Source organism: Nipponia nippon, unplaced genomic scaffold (genome assembly GCF_047370975.1).
Source record: "Nipponia nippon isolate SJK-2023a ecotype South Korea unplaced genomic scaffold, ASM4737097v1 scaffold_31, whole genome shotgun sequence".
NCBI lineage: Eukaryota > Metazoa > Chordata > Aves > Pelecaniformes > Threskiornithidae > Nipponia > Nipponia nippon.
Window position 1 is genome coordinate 1591124 of NW_028262349.1, and position 16562 is coordinate 1607685.

The 16562-nt window shown below is 67.8% G+C and overlaps 1 protein-coding gene across 2 annotated transcripts; it reads right to left on the reverse strand.

Annotated features, from left to right (window-relative positions):
• Positions 1-413: 413 nt before the first annotated feature.
• On the reverse strand, positions 414-15529 carry NCAN (neurocan). 2 transcript variants are annotated; one of them, XM_087769507.1, is made up of 15 exons: positions 15349-15529; positions 9213-9292; positions 7734-8135; positions 7247-7421; positions 7032-7159; positions 6418-6711; positions 5230-6090; positions 3924-5144; positions 3242-3358; positions 2879-2992; positions 2470-2628; positions 2282-2364; positions 2041-2185; positions 1350-1532; positions 414-1238 (listed from the first exon to the last, which is right to left on the reverse strand). In XM_087769507.1, the coding sequence occupies exons 2-15, from the start codon at positions 9283-9285 to the stop codon at positions 1045-1047; spliced, it is 4149 nt and encodes a 1382-aa protein (XP_087625633.1). In that variant the 5' UTR covers positions 9286-9292; positions 15349-15529; the 3' UTR covers positions 414-1044. The 2 variants fall into 2 exon arrangements, with proteins under 2 accessions (XP_087625633.1, XP_087625634.1); XM_087769508.1 differs by having other exon boundaries at positions 414-1242; positions 15349-15528.
• Positions 15530-16562: the final 1033 nt, after the last annotated feature.

Below are 16562 nucleotides of genomic sequence, written 5' to 3' on the forward strand. Positions count from 1 at the left end.
CCCAGGTGGTGGCTGTCACATGCTGATGGATGGCAGCCAGGGTGGGGGCCGCAGCCCCTGCACCCATGGCTAACAGCACCCCGAGACATTCATCAGCATCTCCGCGTCTCATCAGGGCCGGCAGGGAAGGCCACGGCCATGCTGCTCACCACCGGCGACGCACGTGGCAGCCACCGCCGGCGTGATTCATGAGCTCTCGGCTCGTGCCGCGAGCAGGCGGCCGGGGCTGGCACAACGAGCCCTGGGAGAAGGATTAGGTTTGTTTAAATTAATTTAGTGGCGGTGAAAGGAGGCAGATGGAGAGCGCCAGCGAGGCAGTCCCGGGCCAAGGCAAGGCAAGGGCTGCGGGGGGACCGTCCCCGGGGTCCCCGCACCCTCCCCTGCCCCCAGGAAAGCGCAGGGCCGGGGGCCACTCAACTGTTAAAAAAATTTATTAAAATGTCCAGCAGTACAGAAAGGCAGAGTCAGAAATGGCACGGGGAGGGGCTGGGGAGGGGGCTCGGGACACGGCAGTCACGTCGCAAACAGCAGAGATCAGAAAGCGCCGTACACACACACGCCAACTCCAACTGGGACCCGACGACGAACGGAAAGGGAAAATAAAAATCAACCCCCAAACCAGGCAGCAGAGCGGGACGGCAGCCCCGGCAGCATCGTCCCCCCGCCACGCCGGGCAGGGTCCCCGTGCCGGCCGCAGGGCTGGGGCGGGAAGATGGGGGGGCTGCTAAAAAACCAGAGCCACCCTGGGCCGGTGAGACACGACGGCCGCGGTGGGAGGCGGGGGGCTGGCGGATTAATCCCCCTCCTTTGGGGAGGGGGCCAGAGCCCAGCCGGGGAACAGCCCCCGCGCCGGGATGGGGGGTCCCCAAGGGGAGCTGGGGGCTCGACCCCGGGTCGGGGGGCTGAGCATGGGGCATGCAGGGAGGGCTGGGGACGCACACGCAGCCGCCCCCTCCGGATCCTATTCCCTACGGGGCCGGGCATCCTAGGAGCTAAAGCCAAGGGGGTTATAAAAGAGGGGGGGTGGGAGGGGGGCGGGAAACGTCACCACATCCCGGGTTCGGGGGCCCTTGTGCTTCCTCGTCCCCCGGCTCTAGAAGTAGTGGCCCTCCTCCATCCAGTCCAGCCGGAGGTGCTTGCGGTGTTTTCGCCGCTCCTTGCGGGGTTTGTGGTGGTGGTGCTGGTGGTGGGGGTGGCTGTGACGGTGGCGGTGGTGACGCCGCGCTCGGTGCGACCGCCTGGCTAACGGGGGCAAGGGAGGGGACCCGGGGGGGTCAGGGACCGTGGCCCCCGGGAGGGAGCCGGTGCCTTGACACCCCCCTGCCCCGGGACCCCCCATCCCCACTAACGTTTTGTGCAGAGGATTTTGGGCCGGTCCCACTTGCCGGTGCTGTGGCACTTGATGGTGGGCACGTGGCGCTGGGTGAAGCCCTCCTCGCACTGGTAGCGCACGCTGGAGTGGATGCTGTACTTTTCCTTCTTCTTCCCCACGGTGAAGGCGTTCGCCACCTCCGGCGGGGGTCCGCACAGCACTGGGGGGCACACAGACCCCCGTCACCAGGAGGGGACAAGGGGACACCCTGCCGCTGCCACCGGTTCTCTCGGCGAGCCGGAGCGGCGGTGGATGGCTTTACGAGGGGCTCCTCTGACAGGTTGGCAGCGAGGTGTTCCCCAGGATTTACTTCGTTAATTAATGGCCTTATCGGGGCGAGCGCATCATTAACGCGCGGCCGGCGGGAGAGAGCGGCGTGCTTCTCCGGCTCGCAACGAGCAGCTGGAGGTTAATATAACTTTCAAGATAAGGAATGAGAACTTAATAGTTTTAATGGCAGCAAATTAAACAAATTAAAGTGGAGAGGGAAGAATTGACTGTGGGGAAAAAAAGGAAAAACGGAGATTATGGGGAACTGCTCGAGTTTTCCTAGACAAAGGGCTGGGATAGGTTTCCTGAGGGTGAGGAGGTGCCTGGGGGCTGTGGGATGGGGATACTGGGGGCTGCGGGATGGGGATGCCGGGGTAGGGATGCCGGGCAGGCGGTACCTGTGCCTTTCTTGCAGATGTAGGGCAGGTTGTAGTTGCAGGGCACGTCGTTCCACTTGCCGATCTCGTGGGACACCAGCACCACGCAGTCCTCGCCGCCCGCAAAGAAGTTGTCGGGTTGGTTCTCCCGCCAGTTCTCGTATTGCTGGCGGGACACGAGAGAGGGTGAGAGCCCCTGCGCCCCGCCATGCCCTGTGCCCGGAGCCCCCCACCCGCGGGGAGCCACCTCCAAGGGTCTCACCAAGCCGGTGTTGTCGGTCCACTGGAAGTCCTGCTCCACGATCCTGTCATTGAGCCCGATCCAGGTGTTCTCGTGCCCGAAGCCTACGGAGAGAGGCACCCACGTCTCGCATGGTGAAGGCAAAGGGCACCCAGGGGTGCTGATGCTCGGAGAGCTGCGGGATGGGACGTTATCCCCCCGCCCCGCACCGTTGATGAAGCCATGCTCCTCCTGCGAGTGGATGCTGGTGAGGTGGCCGGCGCGGCGGCGGCAGTCCCGCTCTGCGTCCTCCCAGGAGCGCCGGCGGGCGAAGTAGCGGTAACAGTGACCCTGGAACTTGTGCCAGTTGTGGTCGCAGCCCTCCGTGTCTGTGGGGAGACAGGGACGGTGGGGACAGCGAGGGGGACCGGCCCCCCAGCACCCCAGGGAGGGATGCAGGGAGCAGCTCCCCATCGCGGTGGGGGCAGGACTCCTGCGTCCCCTCCCCAGCTCCCCAGGCCTGCCCCCAAAGGGACAGGGGCTGGGCAGTGTCCCCATGGAGCTCTCGCCTCCCCCATGGCGTCACACCCGGGGAGACATCGGCTGTGCCCCGGCCCTCGCCGCCACTGTGCTCCCCACCTTTCTCGCAGCGGCTGCCGCCGTAGCTGGGCAGGCAGAGGCAGACGAAGGAGTTGACCTCATCAATGCAGGTGCCACCGTTCTGGCAGGGGCTGGACAGGCAGTCGTCGATGTCTGTGGGGACACGCCGGGAGCTGCGGGCGTACAGAGACGCCCCGCCGCCACTCACCCAGCCCACCGGCCCCTCCGCCAGCACCGGCACCAGCGGTGACCGAGGATGGGGGCATCGAGCAGGATTTAGAGCCGCAGCTCCATTCCCCTCCCCGCTTCCAAGCATGGCCGCTGCTCCATGCCATGCCGGGGAGGCACATGCAGGCAGGAATGGATCCTGCCCCGGCACGGCGGGAGGCTCTGGCCGCTCACCGATCTCGCAGTTCTCCCCGGTGAAGCCCGGCACGCAGCTGCAGCCGCAGACGGTGCCGTTGGCGTGGCAGGTCCCGCCGTGCAGGCAGGGGTTGTTCTGGCAGGGGTCAGCCGGAGCTGTGGGGTGGGAGCGGGCGCCCTGAGCCGGGGGGGGGGGACACACCGCGGCACCCACCCCCTTCCTACTGCAACGCAGGGCCTGGATCTGCCCCGGCACTGCCGGCTGCCAGACGTTAACTGCGGTGCCTTTTCCGCCTGGCCGTGGCTCTACTCTTTAAATATATTTGTTGCCTTTGTGCCAGCCAAGGCCAGGCAACACGTGCCACGCATCCCCCGCCAGCAGCCACCTCTCCAGCTATTATTATTACATTATTGTTATAGCAACTGCAAATATGGAACAGGATGCTTGCCCAGCTCACGTTAATAACTCAGCTCCCTTTGAAACACCCAGGACCCGCTCCCAGCCCATCACAGTTGGTGGAAACTCCCCGGTGAGTAAATTGGTTTGGGTAAAAGGAGAAACCTCAGCCCAAACCTTTGCCTTAAAACCAACCCCGTGGGTCGGCACCACGCTGCGCCAGCCTGGGGGGTCAACCTCGAGGTCCTCCTCCCAGCCCGCTTCTCCCTGTGCCCATCAGCTCCAGGTGCCCGCAGCACCCCGACGCCGCAGCGCTGCGCTCACCGTGCTGGCTGGCGTTGCCAGTGCTCGCCCAGGCCAGCAGCTCCCGCTCCTCCAGCCCTGGCTCCTCGCCGCTCCCGCTGTCAGCATCCAGCAGCGGGGACCCCCCCGGCCCCCGCAGCAAAGCCGCCACGGAGGGCTCGAAGAGCGGCCCCGCGCTCGGGGACTCAGGCACCTCCGGCACCCATGGGTGGGGGGCAGTGGGTGATGGCCAGGGGCTGCGGGTGGCCAAGTCGGGGGGCACGGGGGGCTCTTCCCTCTTCACCTCCCCAGAGGCATCCTCATCGCCGGGGGCTGTTGGTGCATCCTCATGGCTGGGGACACCTGGGGGCCCGGGGCTGGCAGGGGGCTGCTGAGGGGCCAGGGGGGGCAGGAGGAGATGCTCCGCTCCCCCCAGCTCTGGTGCGGTGTGGCTGGTGGGCTGTGGGGCCAGGGGGGCAAAACCCGTGGACCCCTCCTCGGCTGCTGACTCCAGCGCCTCTGCCTCCACCGGCCGCTCGGTGCCAGCCCATGGGGTCACCTCGCTGGCCGCAGGGGGAGGCGAAGGCGAGGGGATGTCCCGTGCTGGGGGGGACATGGCTGCTTCGCCGCTCAGCTCGGCTGAGCCCTTCCCGGCATCCCCGTGTCCAGTTGGCCGCTCGCGGCTGGGCTCAGCCGGCGGCTCGGCTGGCTCATGGGGAGCCGTGGGGCTCAGCTCCCCCCGGGGCTGGGGAGCAGCCGCCTCAGTGGGGCTGGGGGTGGCAGGGTGCCCCACAGAGGGGCCGGGCGGGTGGAAGAAGGTCACTGCTTTCCTCTGCCTCTCCAGCGAGCCATCGCCCGGGGCCCCACTGCCGTCACCGCCATCACCACGGGGTTGCGGGGCCATCTCGGGGCCCTCGGCCACCAGCGGGGCCGGGGGCAGTGGGGGCCGTGGCGGGACAGAGCTGCCACCCTCCTGGGAGAGGGCATCCCCAGAGAAGTCCTCGGTGGCATCCGCGGGTGGCCGGGGAGAGTCCCCGCGGGCGCTGGGGACGCGGGGCTGAGCCCCAACCGTAGTGATGTCCTGGTGGCCAAGAGCATCGTGGGGAACTGCGGAGGTGGGGAGGGATGGGGACGGCGGAGGGGGTGTTGCTGTGGGCCCCCCGGGATTGCGGGCAGCCGTGCGGGGGCTCCACCATGGTGAATCCCTCCGGGCAGGCGCCTGTGGCGAGGGGGACACCGGAGCGGTGGCTGGTGCCATCAGCTCTGCAAGAGAAGGCACAGCCTTGGGGTCCCCCAGCCAGCACAGCCCCCGCCAGGACCCCCCCAGCCGCTTTCGGGCATCACTTACCCGGGCCGATCTCCTCCTCCACCGTGTTGGAGGGTGAGTAGGTGCCCTCCCGCTGGAGGCGCTCGGTGCCGGCATGGGGGATGCTCCACGTCTCCACCGCGTTGGCTGCAGCCCCCTTCACCTCCAGGGCCAGGACGGGGGCCTGGGTGACCGTCCCCACCATGTCCCCAGCCACCGTGGGGTCCCCAACTGCCACTGCGGGGTCCCGGCTCTGCCGCTGCAGCTGGAAGTAGCGCCCATTCAGCCCGGCATAGCTGCTCCGCCTCGGGGCATGGGAGCTGGCCGGTGGGGTGCTGGGGGTCTCTGCTGCCATGCTGGGGACCGTCTCCAGCCCTGGCGGTGCCGGCGGTGAGCCGGTGACGTGCTCCCGGGCTGGGCTTTGCGACTGTGGCAGGAGGGTGGCTGGGGGATCCTTGGGGCCAGGGGCTTCTTGCACCAGCGGTGCTGGGCTGGTGCTGGGCAGATCCTGCCGAGAGCTCACCGGTGCCTGGTCCACCACATTGAGAGCTTCATCCTCACGGGGCCACGCCGGCGAGGAGGCCATGGTGGGAGGCAGGGATGTGCCATCACCCAGCCCCAGGCCGTGAGCCACCCGCGCCCACGACGGTGCAGCCCTGGGGAGGTCACCGCGCTGTGCCGCTGGGCTGCTGCTCGCCGGCCGCAACTGCTCATCCTCATCCTCACCCAGCCCCGCGGGCCCCGGCTGCGGCAGGAGGCCGTAGCGGTCATGCAGGGTGTCCCGGGCGTCCCCCGACGTGCCCAGGTCCTCGCTGTGCTCCACCAGCACGTTGTCGCTGCCCGGTGGGTCGGGCGTGGGTGGCACCAGCTCCTCCGGCTCCCTCTGCCCCACAGCCACATGCGCTGTGGCGAGACCACGAGCATCAGCCGTGCCGGCAGCAGACCAAGGGGCAGAACAGGGATCCAGGACATGAGTGGGGACCTGCATCCCCCCCAGGGCTGGGTACCAGGCAGCGCATCCCCCAGCCTCACACCATGCCAGGGTGGTGAACGGAGCTGGGCTCCCTCCCACTGCAACTCTCCTCATTTATCTCATTAATTCCCCAATTAAATATTCATCCGTAGCAATTTTCCCGGCCATGCCCACCGATTCCCAAGGGAAGCAGGGCCAGAGCTGGTGGGGAGGCTGGGGGGGGACGTGGTGCGAGCATCACGGCTGGTCCCCCTTACCTTTATAGCAGTAGGCATCGAATTTGGAGGCAGCGGGGGGGAAGCCGGTGCGGTTGGGGAACTGGTAGAGGGTCCTGACGCCCGAGGCCTCTCCACCGCATTTCCTGCGCGGGAGCCTGATGGGGTAGCGGACGCTGCCGTCGGCCAGCCAGCCCGGGTCACACTGGTCCAGGCCCTCGCGCCACGCCAGGTAGAGCTGCCCCGTGGTGGCTAACGAAGCCCCCCGGCTCCGGCAGTGCCTCCGGGCCCCCTGCCACGTGAACCGCCCTGGCACCGTGGCGTAAAACACCGTCCCTGCAAGAAAGCAGAGCCCGTTGGGGATGTGGGGACGGAAAGCCGTGACGGTCCCAACAGCTCGGAGCCGAGCGGCGTTTTTTGGAAGTCTCCATGACTCGAGCACCACAGCCACGCCGTACCGCTAAGCACCAGCACCAAGGGGGACATCGAGCGCTGGCATGGCACCGGCACCCATCCCCACAGCCAAACCACAGCAGGCAAGAGATGCATGGAGATGCATGGAGGCGCTCCCGGCCACAGCAATCTCCCCAGAGGGATGTCCCCGGGCACCCGCCCACCCGGCCCGGCGCGCACCCAGCCACCGCAGCACCGCTTGCCTCGCAGCTCCCGGGCGTAGCAGTAGACATCGTACTCTTCACTGGGCTCTCTCTGGCCATAGCTGCGGACGCCGGGGAGGCTGTTGCGGTCTCCGTAGCAGCCGGGCCGGGAGAGCGTGATGGGGTACCTGCCAGAGAGGAGCATGGTGAGTGCTCAGCTCCACGGCTGCCCACAGTGAGGCGTGCCCAGCCGGCAGCCCGTGCCGCACACTTACCGCACGGTCTGGTCAGCCAGCCAGCCCGCGTCACAGTTGTCGTAGCCATCCTCGAAGGCGGCCTGGAGGTGCTGGGGCGAGGCGATGACGGCCGAGTTGTCCAGGCAGGCGCGGCGGGCGGTGGCGAAGGTCAGTGCATAGCGCTCGCCCGCGGGGCGGTAGTGGAAGACGACGCCTGGAAGGGCAGCGGACGGCACAGCTGAGTTGGCACGGCTTGTACAGGGGGCACAGGGTACATGGAGTGCACAGCTTGCACAAGGTGCAGGGCTTGCATGGGGTGCACGGGGTGCACAGCTTGCACGGGGTGCGTGGCTTGCATGGGGTGCACGGGGCGCAGGGCTCGCATGGGGTGCACGGGGCGCACAAGGTACATGGGGTGCACAGCTTGCACGGGGCGCACAACCCACACGGGCACCCATGCCACCCTGCCGCGATGCCCCCGCAGCTCTCCCAGCAATGCCACCCCACGGCGCGGTGCCCGGCTCACCCGTCACCTCCAGGGGCAGCAGGTCCTGCTCATCGTCGATGCCAGCCACCACCTCGCAGCGGTACAGCCCAGCGTCGCTGGCACGGGCGGCGCGCAGCAGCAGCGTGGCGTTGTAGCGGTCGCGGGGGTAGCCAGGCAGGGACACCCGGCCCTCGTAGGCTTTCACCACCTTCACCGCGTTGTCCTTGGCCACCAGGATGGGGACGTCCTCCCTCTGGCCGGTGGCCGAGCGCACCTTGCTCCATTTGACGCGGGGAGGGTCGGGGGGCTCATTGGGCCCCAGCGAGGCGGAGGGCTGGAGCAGGAAGAGGCAGGGCAGGGCCACGGGCTCCCCCAGCCCCACACGCACCGCCTGGTGCTGCACCCTGTTGATGTGGATCACCTTCCCATCGTCCTGGGAGCCTGCGGGGAGAGGCACCCAGATACCACGGGGATGGGTGGCGGGAGCTCCGGCAGGGCTCTTGTTCGTAGGGGGGAGAGCTGGGGGCACTGCAGGGTGCTGGGGCTCCGTGCCCGGCACTCTGAGCCTCCCAAGGAAGAGCATGAAGCGAGACGATGTGCAGCCTCCCTGTCTAGCGGCTGCAGACCAACTTTGCCAGTTAAATTTGCCCCTCCAGGGCTGAACCCTGACTCGGCCAAGTCCCTGCCCCCCCCAGGAGGCTGCCAGGCTGCAGCCACTGCTCAGCACCCATGGTCCCGCGCCACTCCCGCGGGGATATCCATACTCCCCATCCCTCACCAACGACTCGGTGCCATCCAACCCCCGTGACACCAGCAGGAAAGCCATCCCCATGCTGGGATAAAGCGTGGCAGCGATTGTGACCTCCTCCTCCTCCTCCCGCACTAATCCTGCCCCAGCCTGTGCAGGCTCCCGGCTCCACCGCCGCAAATCCCACGAGTCTCCGAACCCCCTGTGGCGTGGCTCTCCCTGCCGCAGCAGGGTTGGGGGGATGCTCCCCGCTGAGCCCAGCTGGCTGGGGACCGGGGATGGCCACTAATCCCCACCTGGCACCTTCCCCCCCCAGCTCCCCACCCTCCATTGCGCCCCAAGCTCAGCGGGAGACACACGGGGAGGGTACCAGGGCGGGGGGATCCCAAAAATCCCATGCAGCAGGATGCCGCGATGCCCCCACCATGCAGGATGGGGGAGACACGGGCTCTCCCGGTCAGAGACACGGCAAATCCCCAGGGGGCTCAGCTCCGCGGCGGGGAGGGGGCCAGGGGTGCCGCCAACAGGATTAAGGATTTAAGGTCTTGCTTGCGGGGATCCCAGCGTGGGGGGCGTCCACGGTCGCCTGGGGGGCTTCTCCCTCGCTAATCCCCCGCAGCCCAGGGCAGGGAGGTGGGGGGGCAGCAGCCCATTCCCTCCCCTGGTTATTATTCACCCCCATTATTTATTAGGGCTGACAGTTCATTATTGGCTGCTGTTTACCATTATCGGCTCTTTGGGCCTGGCTATGGAGCGCGGGCGGCACTTACCCAGGACGGCGATGGGGAGGAGGGAGAGCCCGAGCAGGAACCAGCAGCCGGCATCCCCCATCACATGGACCATCCTTGACCTGCAACGAGAGGGGGGGTGGGAGGCCGCTGTTCGCCCGCTCCCTGCTTGTTCGGCAACGCTGTCGTCGGGCCATAAATCACCGCGGGGCCGCGCTGACACCAACCTCTGGGAGCCGCAGGGAGAGTAGGATTAGCCCCACTTAGCACGATGCCATCAGCCTGGAGAGGTTGATTTCGCTCTCGGCATGAAGCCGGTGTGGGGTCAGGATGGAGGATGAGGTGCCACCCATCGACCCACCGAGCCCCCAGCCACCCCACCGGGGCGTCCCTCCGTGTCCCCTGCCACCAGTGCCACGCACGCTGACATCGCCACACCCCGCCAGTGGGACACACGTCTCCGTGGCGGGGGCAGCAGGCAAGCCCGGGGGTCCCGCAGCCCCCCAGCCCGGCCACGGCAGAGCCGGCGGCGCTGGAGCCGGCCCTCGCTCTGCCCCCACCATTAACATGCAGTGGACGCCTCCGGCTGCCAGAGCCGGCGTGCAGCGCGTGGAGCACAAAGCCGGCACGGCCACTCGCCGAAAATCTCCCATCCATCTGTTTGACTGCAGCAACGATTAGTATTTTCTAAATCATTTGGTCTCCGGGCTCAGAGGGAAGTTGGACAGATCGCTCGCCCGGCATGGGCACAACCATCACCCGGCTCCCACCACAACCATCACCCAGCTTGGGCTTTGTTTGGGATTTTAACCAGGCTCCAGCACCCCTCCGGCGCCAAACCAGCCAAGCAGAGGCAGCAGGGATGCAACCAGCACCCCCAAACAGAGCCACGCTGGAGCTCGGCACCACGTGGCCACGAGCTCAAACCAGAGCCAGGGTGCCCGGGGCACTGGCAGATCCGGCATGGCGTTTGCTGGTCCCCACGTGGGTCCCCTGGCTCTGGCACTGACCCCCAGCCAGGACAGTGAGCTAGGGAGCACCCAGCTTTGGGGGGACACCAGGAGCCCCCCATCCCTCTCCCAGTTGCCCGGAGCCGAGGCTTCGGCTCAGCCCACAGGTTCCCCCATCCCTGATGCTCCATTTTCCAGCCCTTGATTTCTCATTCTGTCCCTTCTGCTTTTATGGGACAAAAATAGAAAGAAAGAGCAAAATGGCGAGAAAAAAGGAGACCCCCCATGTTCAGCGCTGGAAAAGGGCCTTTTGGGGGGTGCAAAACTGGGTTTTATCTTATCTCTTCTAAAGAAGAAAGCATTTGCAGCCCCTTCCCTCTCGCAGCAGCTCCACAGGGCTTTCTGCCTCCAAACCCAGCTGCTGATAAAAGACGAGGAGGTGACCTGACCCTCGCTCCGGCCACGGAGGGAAATTCCTGGGGTGCGGAGCGGGGAGCGGGCTGCAGCTCACTGCGCCTCCGCCCAGCCACGTCCCCCGGGAGCCAAAAACCCCCAGAGCAGCCCCGGGGCTGCTCCATGGCACCGACAGCACGACGGCAGCTCCCTCCTCCCTGCTCAGAGATGCTCCGGGAAGGAATCCCCCGGGCTCGCAGCCTCGGCAGCACCAAACTTTTCCCTGTCTTCCCACTATGGGGGAAAAAATAAATTGCTTGGCACAGTTACGCTTGGGAGGTTCCAGCTCCTCCCCATTGAAATGCTAATTTTGACTTTTTGGGGTGTCAGGAGCTCTCCCAGCACAAACCATCAGGGCCGGGGCATGGGATGGGGTGGCTCTGGGGTGGCCCCTGCCCACCCTCCCAGCCCGTGGCCTTCGCCGAGCGGTGGCCCCAGGGCCCGCTGGGCGAGGGTGGGGTGGTGGGTGCGGGATCCAAGACACTCAGCCCCGGGGGAGAAGGGTGCCCTGGGCGCCAGGCCCGCACACGTCCCAGGGCTTCGAATCACCCACTCTCCCTTTTTTTTTGGTCTTTTCACCCCTCGACTCCCCCCCCCTGCAGCATCCAGGCAACTTTTCTCATCGAAGGGCGACCAAGACAATTTCCCACGTGGGAAAGTCTCGCTCCCTGACACCACAGCATCCCTGAGACCTTCCCCTTCTCCATCCTCCTCCTCCCCGGCCCGTGGCCATCCCAGCTCCCAGCAGGGCAGCCCCCATTCCCAGCCACAACCCGGGGCCACCAGCCCCAAACCGCAGGGTCCCAGCCCCATGCCCTGCCCAGGGCCACATCGGGGTGGTGGGACGGAGCAGGAGCCGAAGGGACCCGAGAGACCCCAAAGAGCTGCGTTAACGTCCCAGCGTATAAATACTGGGCTGTTTACCCAGAGCCGCTGTTCTGGAGACGGGTCCTCGCTGAGCAAACTGTGGGCAGCGCTGCTGGGTAAACAGCCCAGGGTTTATTTAAATGTTAAACAGAGAAGTTGCTCTTTGGATTTGCAACCACTACCCCAGCCGGCTGCGGAGCCAGGCGTGTGCCGTGCCGGGCTGGATGGATGGGACCGTGGTCCCCGATGCCGCCGGGGGCACCCCGGGCTGGCAGCACCAGGGGAGCGGGTGCTGCCGGCGGCGAGGGGCTGGGGGGCTCGGGGCTGGGGGCCATGGGGCTGTGTGGCTCCGGCTGGACCATCGCCTTCCCTGACATCAGCGTTTCTGCAGGTTTTGCTTTCGCAGCAGGGAAGGTGCCGCGGTGGGAAGGGCCGGCCCCGCCAGCAGCACCCGCTGCCTCCGTGGGGAACCGGCCCGCAGGCAGGGGGGTCCCGGGCTCCCCGGGGACAGGACACACAGCCCCAGCCTGCCGCTCCCTTGGGGCCACCCAGCTGGCACCCCTGCCCTCGAAGCATGCAGGGACCATGTTCCCGGTGGCACCACGGCTCCGCTCCAAGCCCTGGAGACAAAGGAAGGTCCCTGCCGTGCTCTGTTCCCCCCAGCCCCTCACCGGACCCCCGGCTGCCACCTCCGCCAAGCCCGGCCCTGCGCTGAGCCAGCAAAAAGTTTATCCCAAGGTCAGGGCAAGCAGCAAGGCAGCCTCCATCCCTGCCAGTGCCGGAGCCACCACACGTGGCGTCCCCGGTGCAAGGACCCCCACGCCGCGCCGGGGGCTGCTGAAGCTGCAGCCAGGCAGCGTCCTCCCAGCCTCGGTGCCTCGTTAATTATTGAGACCGTCTCCCTTCCACCTCCTCTTGATCCACTAACCCACAATCCCGCTCCGGCAGCGCCGGTGAGGCAGCCCGGGGGTGGCACAGCCGAGTCCCGACCCCGCAGCACCACCGGGATCAGCCCTGGCCGGATCCTGGCTCCCCACCGCAGGCAGAGGAACACTGCTGCCAGCATGGCTCAGCACCACCAGCCTCTGTGCCCAGGGGTGGAAGCAGCATCAGCCCTATCCCGCTGGGGCAGGATCCCGCCAGGGTCCCCATGGAAGGGCCACGGGCTCAGCCACGCCGAGCATCACCGCGCCATCCGCAGGGGGGACAGCAGGGCGAGGAGGGTGGCACGGGGGGCCAGCGCTGGCCATGCCACCGCAAGCCCGAGGGGCTGAATTTCGCAGGGGGTGTCTCTCCACAGTCATGGCAATGCCACGGGCTCAGGGCACAGCGAGGTCCCCGGTGCCACGCAGCTGGGACCCTGCGGGGACAAGGAGCGCGTCCCCGTCCCCCGAGCGGCCCAGCCCCAGCCGGGGGAACGGCAGACGAGAGAAATTTAAAATAAGGCCGGTGCAAAGCTGCCCCCCCACCCAGGCGAACATTTTCACATCTGTCACTAGCTGTCACCTCATGAATAATTCATCTGCCTCATGAATATGCAAAGCCGGGGCTGGTGATTAGCTTCAGCTGAAACATAGCTTAATTCCTCACAGGCCACCGGGTGCCGGGACGGCCCGGCCAGTTTTGGGGTCTCCTCTCACCCCAGCCTGCCCCGAGCCATGGGCTGGGATGGGGGCGGCTGCGGACCCCAGGATCCCCATGGAGCAGAGGGGACATTTGGGACAGTGGGGGACACGGGCTTGGGGTGGGCGGGGGGGTGGGGGGGGGTGGCACTGCCCACCCACCCAGGCAGCTGATTGCAGCGGGACAGGGGTGCCCCCACCCTGGGCATGCCCCAGCCCTGGGGGTGCCCCCAGCAGCCCCCCAGCCAGGGCACAGACCCTGTGACCTCTGCTGTCCCCCACGGGCCACCCCGGTCCCCAGCACCACCGGCGCACATGTGGCCTTTCAGCGCCCACCCACCCAGCGTGTCTCCCCCACCGCGGGGCTGATCCTGCACCCCCCGCACCCAACCCCGCCGCAGCCACCAGCCCCCGCACCCACCTCCCTCCCAGCGCCGCGATGCCTCCGCCGCCCCAACGGGGAGGGGGCATCCGCCGAGGGCCCCCCCCGGGGCTGCGTGGCTGCGGCGGGAGCCCGGCGGTGGGGCCGGCTCCGCGTCCCCTCCTCTCTGCCCACAACAAAGGAATTCTGCAAACCTCGCTGCCGTCACATCTCACAGGCAACGTGATGCTTCCCGCTCCCCCCCAGCCTGCGAGAATAAATTAGCACCTCGGAAAACTGTGATCCCGTCCAATATGGGCCCTTTGCTGGGTGCGATTTTTATTAGGCAGACAGTCTGCAGCCTTTATTTTAGAATTTGCTCTTCTTTTTATTTTTTTTTTGTCATTTTTTCTCCCACTTTCTGTCTCTCCCTGAGAAGCTGAAAGCACCACGGCAGCCCCAAAGCCGGCGCAGCATCGCGGCAAGCCCCCGGCCCCATCCCTGCGGATGGCTTGGCCACATGCCGGCGAGTGGCCCCAAAAGCAGCACCGGTGGCCAGCACCGAAAGCGGGGAGGAAAACACCAGGCCGGTGGGCCTGGCACAGAGCTGGGCCTCCAGCACCGTCCTCCCCGCCGGCGCTGGGTTTGCCAAGCCCCTGGGCCGGTGCACGGGAGTGAGGAGCCCCCAGGCAGCCACAGACCCCTCACTGGTACGCACACCCGTGTCCGTCCATCCCAGCAGCCCTCTGTCCATCCAGCCCGGCCTCACTGCGTGGCATCCCCATGCTGGGGCATGCAGGCTGGGACTCATTCTGCCCATGGTGCTGAGCCCCCACTGCGCTGCCAGCCCTGCCTGCTCCCTGGCAGCCGGGGGCACCCCGGGGATGCGAAACTTCCCGGCTCCCTCCCTGCCAGGGAACCACCGGCAGCACCAACGGGGACCCGGGCGGCCAAGGCAGGGGAGGGGGCCGAGGCGCACCCAGCTCCGGCACCGCGGGGGGACGGCTCCCCGGTGGGCACCCATCCGCCAGCACCCACTGCTCTCCTGCCAGCCCTCGCCCCTTCTCCCTGCCCACCGCCTCGCTGCCAGCCCCTCTGCGGGCTGGGCAGGGGTCAGGGCACAGCGCCGTGCTGCCTGCCCTGCCAGTGTCCCCCAGCCCCGCCTGGCCCCGCTGCCAGTGTCCCCAGCCTGTCCCTGTGCCAGAGTCCCCCAGCCCCTCTCAGCCCCAGTCCCAGTGTCCCCAGCCCTGAGAGCCCTGGTCCCCATAGCATCCCTGTCCTGGTGTCCCCAGTGTCCCTCTGTCCTGGTGTCCCCACAACGCCAGTGGCCCCAGCCCCATTGTCCATCTGCCCCAGTGCCCCCAACCCCACTCCTGATCCCCCCCAACCCCACCATCCCCTCCAGCCCCTCCATCCCCAGCCCCAACCCCAGCGTCCCCATCCCTGACAGCCCCAGCCCCCTCAGTGTCCCCAGCCCTCAGTCACAGCATCTCCCAGCCCCAGGGCCAGCATCCCTCATCCCTGTCCACCCTGGTCCCCACAGTGTTCCCCAGCGCCAGTGTCCCCCCATCCCAGTGTCCCCAGCCCCAATCCCAGTGTCCCCCCCATCCCAGTGTCCCCCAGCCCCGATCCCAGTGTCCTCCAGCCCTGACAGCCCCGTTGTCCCCACCGCGTCCCCCAGCCCGGATCCGTCCCGCTCCTGTCGCAGCGGTGCCGGTGCCACCGTCCCCGTCCCCGTCCCCGTCCCCGTCCCCATCCCCATCCCCGTGCGCTCCCACCGCCCGGCCCGGCCCCGCCAGCACCGGGCACCGCAGTGGAGGCGCGGGCGGAGCCGGAGCCGGAGCCGGTGCCGGTGCCGGTGCCGGTGCCGGTGCCGGTGCCGGAGCCGGAGCCGGAGCCGGAGCCGGAGCCGGAGCCGCACGTACCTGGGGCCGTGCTCACGGCGCGCAGGGGGTCATCGCCGCCGGTGGAGCCGAGCACCCCGCCGGCACCGGGGGCTTAAAAGCGGGGGCGCGGAGGGGGGCAGCGGGCCGGGTCCCCCCGGAGGGGGCCGAGCCGGGCCGGGCCGGGCCAATCGCGGCTGGCGGCAGGCGCGGCCCCCCCGCCGGTGCCGCCGGTGCCGCCCGCCCGCACCTGCCCGCAGCGGCGGCGAACCCGCGCCCGCTCCGCGCCCCGCCGCGCTGCCCGGCGCAGGGCGAGGGGCGGCCGCGCATGCGCCGCCGCCCCCCCCCCCAAAGCGGGGCCGCCCCCCCGGGGCCGCCCCCTCCCCAGCGAGCGGGGCCGCCCCCCGCCGCGGGCACCGCAGCCCCCCGCAGCCGGGGTCGGCAGGGGTTTGGGGGGGTCGCTAAGGGGGGGGGGGGTCCCTAAGAGGGGAGGGGGGGCCCTTCCAGCCCCTCCGCAGCCCCCCCCGGGCGGGTGGGGGGCTCGGGCTGCCCCCCCCCGCATGCACCGCACCCCCCCGCATCCCTGCGCTGGGAGCCGGCTGCATCCAAGAAGGATTTTATGGGGTATCCAAAGAGGGGGGGCACCTTCCAGTCCCTTTGCAGCCCTCCCCCAGGTCACTGCGGGGGCCCTGGCACCCAGCAGGATTTTAGGGCGCCTCCAAAAAGGGGGGGGCACCTTCCAGCCCCTCTGCAGCCCCCCCCCAAGCCAGAGTGGGACCCATCGTGGCACCCCCTGCACACACCCAGCATCCCTGCCCTGGGACCCAGCGGGATTTTAGGGGGTCTCCAAGCAAGGGAGCATCTTCCAGCCCCTCTGCACCCCAAAATCCCTCCCAAGCCACACAGGCTGCATCCAGTAGCATCTTCCAGCCCCTCCGCGCCCCCGTACGGCCCCATGTGGGGCCGTACGGGGGCGCGGAGGGGCTGGAAGATGCTGAGGATGGCTGAAGGCTTGAAAAAGCCCAAACCACCCCAATAAAACGGGTGAGATTCCAGGGAGCTGCGATACCCAAAACGAACCCCAACGTAGGAGGAAAAGCAGCGCTGAGCTCTCGGGGAAGGGGTTTGGGGGGGGGGGGGGGGAGGTGTCACCTTCCCGCCGGTGAATGGAGAATGCCACCCTGTCTCCCACCACTTGGCAACAACCGGTGCAGAAAAAGATTCCCCCTCCCCTCTTCATTTTCCCCATAGGATGG

Bases quoted from the DNA above. Each gene is read 5' to 3' on its own strand.
- NCAN (XM_087769507.1), bottom strand. From the start codon at position 9,285: ATGGTCCATGTGATGGGGGATGCCGGCTGCTGGTTCCTGCTCGGGCTC. The intron at 7,160-7,246 runs GTAAGTGTGCGG...CCTCTCTGGCAG, and splicing joins CTGGCTGACCAGACCGTGCG to GTACCCCATCACGCTCTCCC. The intron at 2,993-3,241 runs GTGAGCGGCCAG...GTGTCCCCACAG, and splicing joins CGGGGAGAACTGCGAGATCG to ACATCGACGACTGCCTGTCC.